Genomic DNA, 12,377 nt, shown 5'->3' with positions numbered 1-12,377 from the left:
GGTGGTGTTTCAGGTTGAGACCCTTCTTTAGACATGGGTCTGCGGTTTTGGGTCTCAAGTATTCAAATGCATCACAGCATGGTTTGGGAACAGCTCCATCCAAACCGCAAGAAATTGCAGAGAATTGCCTCCCTTCCATTGATTCAGTCTACATTTCATGTTGCCTCGGCAAGGCCACCAGCATAATTAAGGACGAGTCTTACCCCGGTCATTCCCACTTCTCCCCTCTCCCATCAGGCACGAGGTAGAGAAGTGTGAAAGCACACATCTCCAGATTCTGGAACAGTTTCTTACTAGCTGTTAACATAGAAACATAGAAAATAGGTGCAGGAGGAGGCCATTCGGCCCTTCGAGCCAGCACCGCCATTCATTGTGATCATGGCTGATCGTCCCCTATCAATAACCCGTGCCTGCCTTCTCCCCATATCCCTTGACTCCACTAGCCCCTAGAGCTCTATCTAACTCTCTCTTAAATCCATCCAGTGACTTGGCCTCCACTGCCCTCTGTGGCAGGGAATTCCATAAATTCACAACTCTCTGGGTGAAAAAGTTTTTTCTCACCTCAGTCTTAAATTACCTCTCCTTTATTCTAAGACTGTTATCAGGCAACTGAACCATCATCCTATCACCAACTAGAGAGCGGTCTTGAGCTACCATCCATCTCATAGAAGACCCTCGTACTATCTTTAATCAAACGTTACTGGACTTTATCTTGCACTAAATGTTATTACCTTTATCATGTATCTGTACACTGTGGACGGCTCGATTGTAATCATATATAGTCTGTCCGCTGACTGGATAGAATGCAACAAAACGCTTTTCGCTGTACCTTGGTACACGTGACAATAAACTAAACTAAACTAAACCAAACTAAATTACCTCTGGCCAGTATTTGCAAGGTTTGCAGAGTTGCAGAGTTTGCAGAGTTGCAGAGTTGATGAACTTCAAAAACAAACTCGCTAACACGCTTCCTGTGTTATTCTGTCTAATTTTCTCATTTTTTTTAGTACTGAGGCATGATGATTTGAGTCAATGAGTCACACAGAAGGGCATTTGGCCCATTAAGTTTCTACTACTTCTATTAAGATCCCAATCCTACCCAAACTCAGTTTATGTCCCCCATCCCCCCCATAGTAGGTGGATACAGTGATGCAGCAGGTATATCCGCTGCCTCACAGCACTGGACACCCGGGTTCCAACCTGACCTTGTGTGCCTTGTGTCTGTGTGGTGTTTGCACATTCTCCTTGTGACTGTATGAGTTTTCTCCGGGTGCTCCGGTTTCCTCCTACATTCCAATTTACAGCACCAACAGCCAATAATCTTTTAGAGTCCTAGAACCATACAGTACGGAAACAGGCCCTTCAACCCATCTTGCTCATGATGGTCAATATGCCCTATCTAAGCAAGTCCCACCTGCCTGCATTTGGCCCATATTCTTCTTAACCGTACCTATCCTTTTCTATCAAGTTCAAGTTCAAGTGAGTTTATTGTCATGTGTCCCTGTATAGGACAATAACATTCTTACTTTGCTTCAGCACACAGGACATAGTCGGCATTTACTACAAAACAGATCAATGTGTCCATATACTATAATATAAATATATACACACATGAAAAAATAAAATGATAAAGTGCAAATAATAGATAATTGGTTATTAATAATCAGAGTTTTGTCCGAGCCAGGTTTAATAGCCTGATGACTGTGGGGAAGTAGCTATTCCTGAACCTGGTTGTTGCAGTCTTCAGGCTCCTGTACCTTCTACCTGAAGGTAGCAGGGAGTTGAGTGTGTGGCCAGGATGATGTGGGTCTTTGATGATACTGCCAGCCTTTTTGAGGCAGCGACTGCGATGGATCCCCTTGATGGAAGGAAGGTCAGAGCCGGTGATGGACTGGGCAGTGTTTACCATTAATCATTGGAGACCCTTGGACTATCATTAATCAGACTTTACTAGACGTTATCACACACTAAATGTTATTCCCTTTATCCTGCATTTGTACAGTGTCAACGCTTGATTGTAATCATGTATAATCTTTCCACTGACTAGTTAGCATGCAACAAAAGCTTTTCACTGTTCCTCGGCACACGTGACACTAAACTAAACTATCCGTGTAGCTATCCAAATGTCTCTCAAATGGTGTTATACTACTTTCTCTGGCAGCTTGTTCCATATATACCCACCGCCCTCTGTGTGAGAAAGCTGCCCCACAGCTTCCTATTTAATCTTTCCCCTCTCACCTTAATGCTGTGCCCTCTATTTCTGGATTCCCCTACTGGTAGTAAAAAACACTGGGCATTCACTCTATCTATTCCCCTCATGATTTTATGCACCTCTATAAGATCACACCTCAGCCTCTTACACTGGGAACCGCCATGGAGGGGGGGGGGGGGGGGGGGGAGAGAACCAAGGAGGGCCAGCTGTAGGATACATTGTAACTTTGTCACTGCCCTTTATGTGGCCACTCTTTGCATACCTTTGTTGTGCAAAACAAAGTACATCGCTGTGACTCGACAATAAAGCATCATTCATTTAAATAAATAAAGTCCTAGCCTGCCCAACCTCCCTCTGTGGCTCAGGCCCTCATGTCCTGATAAATTTTCCATGTAAATTTTCTCTAAACCCTTTCCAGCTTAATAACATCCATCCCACAGCAAGGTGACCAAAACTGAACATGATGAAGCAATGAGCAAAAAAACGTAAAGTGCTGGAGTAACTCAGCGAGTCAGGCAGCACTTCTGGAGAACATGGACAGGCCACGTTTCGGGTCAGGACCCTTCTTCAAACTGCCTGACCCAGTTTCTCCAGCACTTTGTGTTTTTTGCACAAGATCCCAGCATCTGCAGTTCCTTGTGAAAGCAATGAACATGTTTAAAAATGTTGATTCAATTTGGATCAAATGCCAAGAATAAGTAATGTATGAACTTGTACAAACACCGCGAAATGGCATGATACAGGAAACTGGGCAGAAAGTGGGCAGAGCAGAAGGTAAAAATATTCCATCTGTTTCCTCAAAAAGGAGCTCTGCATTTTACGCAGGTGTAACTCTTCATGGTAACTGCTGCCACTTCAAATGCAGCGCTGGCAAATACAATGTTAAGGGCCTGTCCCACTTTCGCGACCGTTATAGGCGACTGCTGGCACCCGTGATAGGTCGCCGAAATTTTCAACATGTTGAATATTCAGCGGCGACCAGAAAGACTCTGGTGACCTCTCACGACCATAGGAGACCTCTTACGACCATACAGGCTGTATGGTTGTGAGAGGTCTCCTACGGTCATGAGAGGTCACCCGCGACATGTCGCCAGGGGTCTCCTGATGACCGTGAGAGGTCTCCTATGGTCGTGAGAGGTTTCCAAAGAGTTGTAGCGACTTTCTGGTCGCAGCTGATTTTTCAATGTTGAAAATTTTTGTGACCTATCATGGGTGCCGGCAGTCGACTGTAAAGGTCGTGTAAGTGGGACAGGCCCTTTAGTCTTCATTTTGAGGGGATTAGAATATAAAAGTCCAAGATTTATTAGACACTGGTCAGGTCACATTTGGAGTATTATGAGCACTTTTGGGCCCCATATCCGAGGAGGGATATACTGGTGTTGAGGAGTGGAACATGGGATGTTGTCTTTGGGAAGTGGGAGGAAACCAGAGCATCAGGAGGAAACACACACGATATAGTCACAGGGAGAACAAGCAAACTCCACACAGACAGCACCACAGGTCAGGTGCTCTTGCTTCCAGGAAGGACACTGCCTTCCTGGGAAGACCAGTGGCGGGAATAGAGGCAACCTTCGCCCATCCAGGACAGACCAAAGCCAGTATTCGAGGGATTCATGTTCCTACGCTGACCAGACCCTCCTGTGGGGTGAGGAGGGTCGCTGTCAGCTCAAAGGTCAAGCCCTCACTGGGGGCACCAGGGCAAGGATGGCACGGTGGCGCAGCAGTAGAGTTGCTGCCTCACAGTGCCAGAGACCCAGGTTCGATCCTGACCTAGGGTGCTGTCTGTATGGAGTTTGCACGTTCTCCCACATTCCACAGACGTGCAGGTTTGCATGTTAATTGGCTTCTGTACATTGTCCTTAGTGTGTAGGATAGAACTAGTGTATGGGTGATCGCTGATCAGCATGGACTTAGTGGGCCGAAGGGTCTGTTTCCACGCTGTATCTCTAAACTAAACTAAACTAAACTAAACGAAACAAGCCCCATGAGCTCCTCCAGTGCATTGTAAGCCCTCTCAAGGCACCAGTATACATGGGTTAATGTTCAGAATCTATCTCCCAATCAATGTCACTAAGTAATCATCTCTTCACATTGCTGCAGGTGGATATGCTAGAACACGCAAAACAGGCTCAGGACTCCTTCAAGTCAAGTCAAGTCTATTATCGTTTGTATAAGTGCGAGGAGGTGCAGTTTAGTTTAGCGATACAGTGTGGAAACAGGACCTTCGGCCCACCAAGTCCATGCCGACCAACGATCACCCATACATTAGCACGATCCTACACACTAGGGACAATTTTACAGAAGCCAATTAACCTAAAAACCTGCACATCTTTGGAATGTGGGAGGAAAACAGAGCACCCGGAGATAGCCCACGCGGTCACAGTGAGAACGTGTGAAAACTGCACAGACAGCAGCCGAGGTCAGGATCGAACTCAGGTCTCTGGTGCCGTGAGGCAGCAACTCTACCGCTGCGGCTTGGTGCTGCCTCAATTGTGCCGTACCATTGCAGGTACAATGAAAATATTACTTGCAGCAGTATCACAGGCACATAGGCTCAGCCAACACACAAAAAACATAAATATACATACATTCTAACGACAGAGAAAATAAAAATATCGTGTAAAAAATAAGACATTAGGGGAAATGAATAACGAAATCAAGTCCACTGTAGTGGAAGAGGTGCGTAGTGCTCCGTTGCTGAGGTGGGATTAGGGTTGTGCGGGTCGGTTCAAGAACCTGAAGGTTGCATGAAAGTCGCTGTTCCTGAACCTGGTGGTGTGGGGCTTCAAGCTCCTGTACCTCCTGCCCGACAGTAGCGGTGAGGAGAGGGCACAGCCCGGATGGTGGGGATCCGTGATCATAGATGCCGCCGCCTTGACGCAGCGCTCGGTGTAGAGGCTTTAGATGGTGGGAAGGGCGATGCCCGTGATAGACTGGGCTGAGTCCACCGCTCTCTGCAGCCTCTTGCAATCCTGTGCGTTGGAATTGCCAAACCAAGTCATGATGCAATCAGGCAGGATACTTTCTGGTGTTTAAGAAGGAACTGCAGTTGCTGGAAAATCGAAGGTACACAATATTTCCTTCGCTCCGTAGATGCTGCTGCACCCGTTGAGTTTCTCCAGCATTTTTGTGTACCTAGGATACTTTCTGGAATGCTTTGTCGGGGTTTGTTAGAGCACTCAGTAATATGCCATATCTCTTCACATGATTGCAGCAAACCCTTGGAAAAATGGACCACGGGGAGAGGGGGATGGTGTCCGTTATTGCCAATTGACCGCTATAACCGAGTGAGGGGGGGGGGGGGGGGGGGGGGGGAGTTTAATCCAAGGCCGGGAGGGAAGCGTGCTCATCCAGTCAGTGGAAAGACTATGCATGATTACAGTCAAACAGTCCACCGTGTACAGATAAGTGATAAATGGTGCAACATTTAGTATATATTAAGTCTGATAAAGTCCAATTAAAGATAGTTCAAAGGTTCCCAGTGAGGTGTATGGGAGTTCAGGACGGCTCTCTAGCTGGCGAGAGGACTGTACAGTTGCCTGATAATAGCTGTGAAGAAGCTGTCCTCAAATCTGGAACATTTCCTCGCCCAAGTTTGTCCTCCCACAAGTTTAGCTCTGCTGCAAGTTAACATGTGCTTTATTGCTTTGCAAACTGATTAGTTTAGGCTTCTGTTTATTATTGTTACGAGGTATATAGTTGATCTCTGGGACACCTCACTATTTACAGATAGCTTATTCAAAATTGTCCCATTGATCCCAGCACTCTGTTTTTGGTTAGTCACCCACTTCCATATCAAATGCAATTTACAATTCCCACCCCTGCCATCATACTGGATATGGAATGGCTGCCCTGTTATTGTCCTTTGCATTGCAACAATGACTGCACCCCAGTAGTAACTCGCAGGACCAGCGACATGAAAATCCATGTACCAAATATTACTGATTATTACTTTACTGTATAATTATTGTATATTTATTTGTGCATTATTGTGTTGGTGGGCCTGTTAAGCTGCAGCAAGTAAGAATGTACTTGTTCCGTTGCCGGTACATGTGACAATTAAATACTCTTGAACTTTGCTTCAATAACACAGTGGCGCAGCGGTAGAATTGTTGTCTAACAGCGCCAGAGACTCGGGTTCGATCCTGTCCTTGGGTGCTGTCAGTATGAGTTTGCACGTTCTCACTGTGACCACATGGGTTTTCTCTGGGTGCTCCGGTTTCCTCTCACATCCCAAATACATGCAAATGGTTGATAGATTAATTTGCTAACTTAAAATTGGCCCTAATGTGTAGGTTAGAACTAGAGCATGGGTGATTGTGGTTGGCATGGACTCGGTGGGCCAAAGGGCCTGTTTTCACACTGTATTTCTAAATCTAAAACTAATGACAAAATAAGAATTTGGCGATTGTTTTATTGAAGCTGCAACATGTTTACAGTGTATACCCAAGTTACGTCAGTGGCGCTGACTGGAAATTCCCCATTACCAAATTCACAAATGACTCACAAAAAATTAAATTTCCAACATAAAAATGAATTCCTATGGAATTTAATTAATAAAAAAAGCAAGAATAGTGAGAGAAACAACAACTCTTGTCATTTTTATTTCCCCCTTGCACCTACATTCCTTCCTCGTATCTTCACAATTTGCAACTATTCAATCCTTTTGTCTCACACCTTCTGCTTTACATCTGTGGCTTTTGTCCAATCATCAGCCGATCAAGAAACGTCCTCACCTGTACCAACCCTATTATGTGGCAGGTAATTTAGAGGGACATGGGCCAAATGCAGGCAGGTGGGATAAGTGTAGATGGGGCATCTTGGTCGGCATGGACGAGTTGGGGCGAAGGGCCTGTTTCCTTGCTGTATGACTCTGCAACTCAATGAATGTTATTCTGACAACGTTCGATGAGAGGCTTTACTTCATGTTGAGGTGGAAAATCACGCGCCCATCGTGAATTCCAAGGAGGCTCAAGAGAAGATAACAGAAAGTTTCAGAAATGCAGTGATGAGTTGAGCGTGGTGTGGAAGGGGCTGAAGGTCCATCAGGAGATGAGTCACGTTACTGGACACGCATGACTATCTGGCTGGCACGCTTGTGGGCTTTGTTTGGTTGAATGTTATGAGGCTGAATATTACGTATGTGTCAACTGCGTAGACTACGACTCCGAGGAACCCAAAGACCTGGCGATAAAATTAGACAGAAGATAGTTAGCATCTAGAAAGACCTAGAGCCTTCGTTATTCTCAGCCCTAAGGTCTTCTCAAGCTGACAACTCTCCAACGCTGAACATAGAACAGTCCAGCACAAGACCAGCCCCTTTGGCCCAGAGTGTCCATGCTGACCATTAAGCCAATTTAAACTAATTAGATTGGTTTGTTTAGAAATAGAGTATGGAAACATGCCCTCTTGCCCACCAAGTCCGCGCCCGACCAACGATCACACTAGTTCTATCCGACAGACAAGGGACAATTTACAGAAGCCAATTAACTACAAGCCCATATGTCTTTGGAGCATTGGAGGAGACCAGAGCACCCGGAGAAAACCCATGTGGTCACGGGAGAATGTACAAACACGGTGTAGATAGCACATGTAGTCATGAACGAACCCGGGTCTCTGGTGCTGTGAGGCAGCAGCTCTACCCGCTGCGTCACTGTGCCACCCGCCAGGCGACCAGGCTTAGACGGAGAGGTGCGAGTGAGAAGGTGAGAGGACAGGATGGGAGATCCAGTGGTCAGTTCCACCAGAGGAAGTCAGTCACGCTGGGAGAGCACATCCCCGCCCACACTCACCGAGCCGGTGATGATTCCCGCTGTGGTCTTGATGACAACGGCCCGCGATACAAATAACCAGCAGGAATAGGGCCCGCGAACGCTGAGTTCACAGAGTCCTGGAACACAGACACGATTTTCAAATAAATTAATCTATGTTTTTCTTCTCAAGGTGAGGGCTGTTTATCCCTGAAGCACAAAGACCTTCTAGAAGGAAGTTTCTGCATCCCACTCTCCAGGAAAGCTACATCATGTTCCCTCTACATACCCCTATCACACACTCCTGGGGACAGGCACAGAGTGAAGCTCCCTCTACATACTCCCAGGGTCAGGGGTCAGACACACTCCCATGGTCAGGGGTCAGACACACTCCCAGGGTCAGGATCAGGGGTCATACACACTCTCAGGGTCAGGGGTCAGACACACTCCCAGGGTCAGGGATCAGACACACTCCCAGGGTCAGGGGTCAGACACTCCCGGGGTCAGACACACTCCCAGGGTCAGGGGTCAGACACACTCCCAGGGTCAGGGGTCAGACACACTCCCAGGGTCAGGGGTCAGACACACTCCCAGGGTCAGGGATCATACATACTCCCAGGGTCAGGTTCAGGGGTCAGACACACTCCCAGGGTCAGGGGTCAGACACACTCCCAGGGTCAGGTTCAGGGGTCAGACACACTCCCAGGGTCAGGGGTCAGACACATTCCCAGGGTCAGACAGAGTGAAGCTGCCTCTACATATTCCCATCACACCTTCAAAGAGCAGGTATGGAATTGGTAAACCACAATGATCTTCATTCATCTGGCATGTCCAACGTTCCCAACCCTGCCCTCCCACCGCCCCACCGGATGTTTCTCACGACGCGATCTCCCTTTAGTCGGGTCTCGGGCAGCTCGCCCCATTGGGCTGGAGTGCTCGCGCTTACCATCAGCGGCCAGAAGAGCTGGGTTATCTTGGAGTCGAGCTTGAGCAGATACAGGAGGTAGAAGGCCAGCGTGATGAAGATCTCCATGAGTGGAACGGCCAGGAAGGCCCCAGAGAATGATGAAGCAGCAAAGCAGACAAAAGCCACAAAGGCCACAACCTTTGAACATAAACACAAACACAAGAACATAAAGCCCTTGGTAAAGCACACTGGCCTCCCAATATCCCCGTTGCTCTCCTCCATAAGACCGTAAGACACATATGAGACCTGAAACTTCACCCATTCCTGCTCTCCAGAGATGCCTTCTATCCCACTTACTCCAGCATTTTTTTAAATCTATCTTAGACATATATGAGACCATGGTCCATAAGACCATAAGACATTAATCATGTATAGTCTTTTTGCTGACTGGATAGCATGCAACAAAAAAACTTTAACTCTCCCTCAGTACACCTGACAATAAGCTAAACTGTAGGAGCAGTATTAGGCCATTCGGACCATCAAGTCTACTCCACCATTGAATCATGGCAGATCTATTCTTCCCTCTCAACCACATTCTCCTGCCTTCTCCCTATAACCTTTGATGCCTTTGAGGAACGAAGGGCAAAGGGTCCTGGCGGGGGGGGGGGGGGGGGGGGGGGGGGAGGGGGGAGGGGAGAATAGAGGAGGAGTCGGCATGCTTTGTAACTTTGTCAGTGCCGTAGGTGACCGCTGTTTGTATACATTGGGTATACAAGCTAAGAATTTCACTGTGCCTAGTCACATGTGACAATAAAGTTATCCATAAAGTATTCCATTTCAATTCCTTCCTAATCATGACTTCCTCTCTGGAATGACCTCCCCCAACAACGTCTACACCCAGAGAAAGCATCCTATCAGGATGTATCGCAGCTTGGTTTGGGAACAGCTCTGCCTAAGACCACAAGAAATTGCAGAGTGTGGACGTTAGCCCAGTCCATCACGCAGACCAGACTCACCCACCATCGACTCTATTGTAAGCATGTATTGTCCTTCCACTTTCCACTGCACCTCAGTACACATGGCAATAAATTAAACTCAAATCTACAATTGGCTTTCCAAATGTGTCCAAATGTTGTTATAGTACCTGCCTCAACTACTTCTCTCGCAGCTCAGTCCATATACCCACCCACCCTATGGGTGAAACATGTTTCCCCACAGGTTCCTATTAAATCTGCCCCTCTCACCTTAAACCAATGTCCTCTGGTTCTTGATGCCCCTGCTCTGGGGTAAAAGTCTCTGTGCGTTTCCCCCCCTATATATTCCACTCATGATCTTATCCACCTCCATAAATCACCCCTCAGTCTTCAGCACTCCAAGGAATAAAGTACAAGCCTGCGCAATTTCTCCCTATAGCCCAGGCCCTCGATTCCTGGCACCATCCTTGTAAATCTTCTCTGCACCCCTTCCAACTCAGTGGCTTCTTTCCTATAGCAGGGTGACCAAAACTGAACACAACACTCGTTTAGTTAGGGCTGTGGTGTGGTGAGAAGGGTTTGAAACGGCAGAGGTGCGGGCTTGGATGAGGCAAAACACAAAGGAGTTGACAAAGTTTGATAAGAAGGAACCTTATGACCTGATGAACTGCAGATGCTGGTTTATACCAAAGATAGACACAAAGTGTTGGGGTAACTCAGCGGGTCAGGCAGCATCAGAAAATGAAGACACATTAAAAGCAAAGATCTTATAGCTATAAGATCTTTGATTAAAAGATAAAGGGGATTGCAAATTGACTGAGACTGGATAAAAATGATCGATACCTTTCCCTGAGGCACACAGGATTTTACGACAAGGCAGTGACTTAACAACGTGGTTACCCAGACTGTAGAAACCAAATATCTTAGAGCGAAGAAACAAGGAACCCTGAAGAAGGGTTTCGGCCTGAAACGTCGCCTATTTCCTTCGCTCCATAGATGCTGCTGCACCCGCTGAGTTTCCCCAGCAATTTTGTGTACCTTCGATATTCCAGCATCTGCAGTTTCTTTTTGAACACAAGGAACTACTTATGCTGGTTTACCAATTATATATAGTAAGTGCTGGAGTAACTCAGAGGTTCAGGCAGCGTCTCTGGAGAAGACGGATAGGTGATTTTTCGGCTCAGGACTCTTCTTCATACTGAGTGTGAAGACCTGGTTACTCCTGCACTTTGTGTTTATCTTTGGTGTTAACAAAGTTATTGTAGAATACGTGTTTAAAGTAACCTATGGCGTGCAGCTGTTTGCCATGTAATGCAAACGGTAGAGACCAAGAGTTTATGTAGGAAGTCTGTAGAAACAATCGCAAGTATCTAATATACCAAGCTTCAGTACAAAACACGCCCAATTACAACCAACAGCCAAAAAATTTAAGAAGCCCTACATGTACACAATGCCAGTGCAGTCACCGTCTGACCCGGTGACCACACACTTCTGACTCAGTGACCCCACACAACCTCCACTCACGCCCTGTTTTGTTGCTGTTTTGAACACTTCACATCCCGGTGGTTCTTCCCTCTGCACTCCCTCTCTCCACACCCCTAACCCCCCCCCCCTCTCCCATCCACTGGACCCCCTCTCTACAACCCGTCTTTTCTCTCCCTCTCCACCCTTTATTTTCTCTCCCACTTCTTCTCTCCACCCATTTCTCTCACTCTTCCTGTCCCTCTCTTTCACTCTATTTACGCCCCTCTCTCTCTCTACCCGCTTCCTCTGCTACCTGTCTTCCAGCCCTCTTTCTTTCTCCGTCCTCTCTCCTTCTCTCCTCCCCTCTTCCCCTTTCATTATCTCCTCCTTTCCCTCTCTCTATCGCCTCACTCTCTCTCTCTGTATCTCTCTCTCTCAATGTCCTCCCCACTCACACTCTGTATACTTCCCTCTTTCTCTTTCCCCCACTCACTTACCCCAAATTTCCCTTTCCCCAACCCCTCTCCCTGTCTCCCTCTACCTATCTCCTTCTCTCTCCCCCTTTCTCTCTGTCTCTCTCTCTCTTTTCTCGCTCCCCCCACCCCCCCCCCCCCCCCCCCACTCTCTCTCTCTCTCTCTCTCTCCCATTCACTCTCTCTCACCATCTCCAGAATCTTCAGCACACTCCGTTTGGATTTCACAAATGGGAAATTGACCTCTATGTCAGGCATGTTCTTGCTGTTTTCAGAGCGGTTCTGTACAGGGCAATCTGCAGTTGTTCGCAAAGAATATAGGATCTTTGGTTGTTCGGGCTGAAACACTTCCTGAAATCTTTCTTGGCCAGCCCCGACCACCTCCTGTTGTAACAGCCAATCTCTGTGTGTCTGCCTTTGATTGATGCATCAACATTAGTTAGTTACATTTTCTATGTAACTAACCGGGTTCTCCAGCTCTCACCCCCAGGGGGCAGTAACAGGGGGGAAATACTTTAATTTCCTTCAACCCACTCACTTTACATCCTCTCACTCTAGAATGGTCACCAAAATAAACAGAAGAATTAGAATAACTAG

General features: G+C 47.0%; 1 protein-coding gene across 1 annotated transcript; it reads right to left on the bottom strand.

Moving 5' to 3' along the window:
- Positions 1-6,608: 6,608 nt before the first annotated feature.
- cklf (chemokine like factor) lies at positions 6,609-12,170 on the bottom strand. The gene is made up of 4 exons (XM_033035878.1): positions 11,970-12,170; positions 8,909-9,067; positions 8,005-8,102; positions 6,609-7,396 (listed from the first exon to the last, which is right to left on the bottom strand). The coding sequence occupies exons 1-4, from the start codon at positions 12,036-12,038 to the stop codon at positions 7,372-7,374; spliced, it is 351 nt and encodes a 116-aa protein (XP_032891769.1). The 5' UTR covers positions 12,039-12,170; the 3' UTR covers positions 6,609-7,371.
- Positions 12,171-12,377: the final 207 nt, after the last annotated feature.

Source organism: Amblyraja radiata, chromosome 17 (genome assembly GCF_010909765.2).
Source record: "Amblyraja radiata isolate CabotCenter1 chromosome 17, sAmbRad1.1.pri, whole genome shotgun sequence".
Taxonomy (NCBI): domain Eukaryota; kingdom Metazoa; phylum Chordata; class Chondrichthyes; order Rajiformes; family Rajidae; genus Amblyraja; species Amblyraja radiata.
Note: the sequence above shows the minus strand (reverse complement) of the source record. Positions and strands in the feature narration are given on the sequence as shown.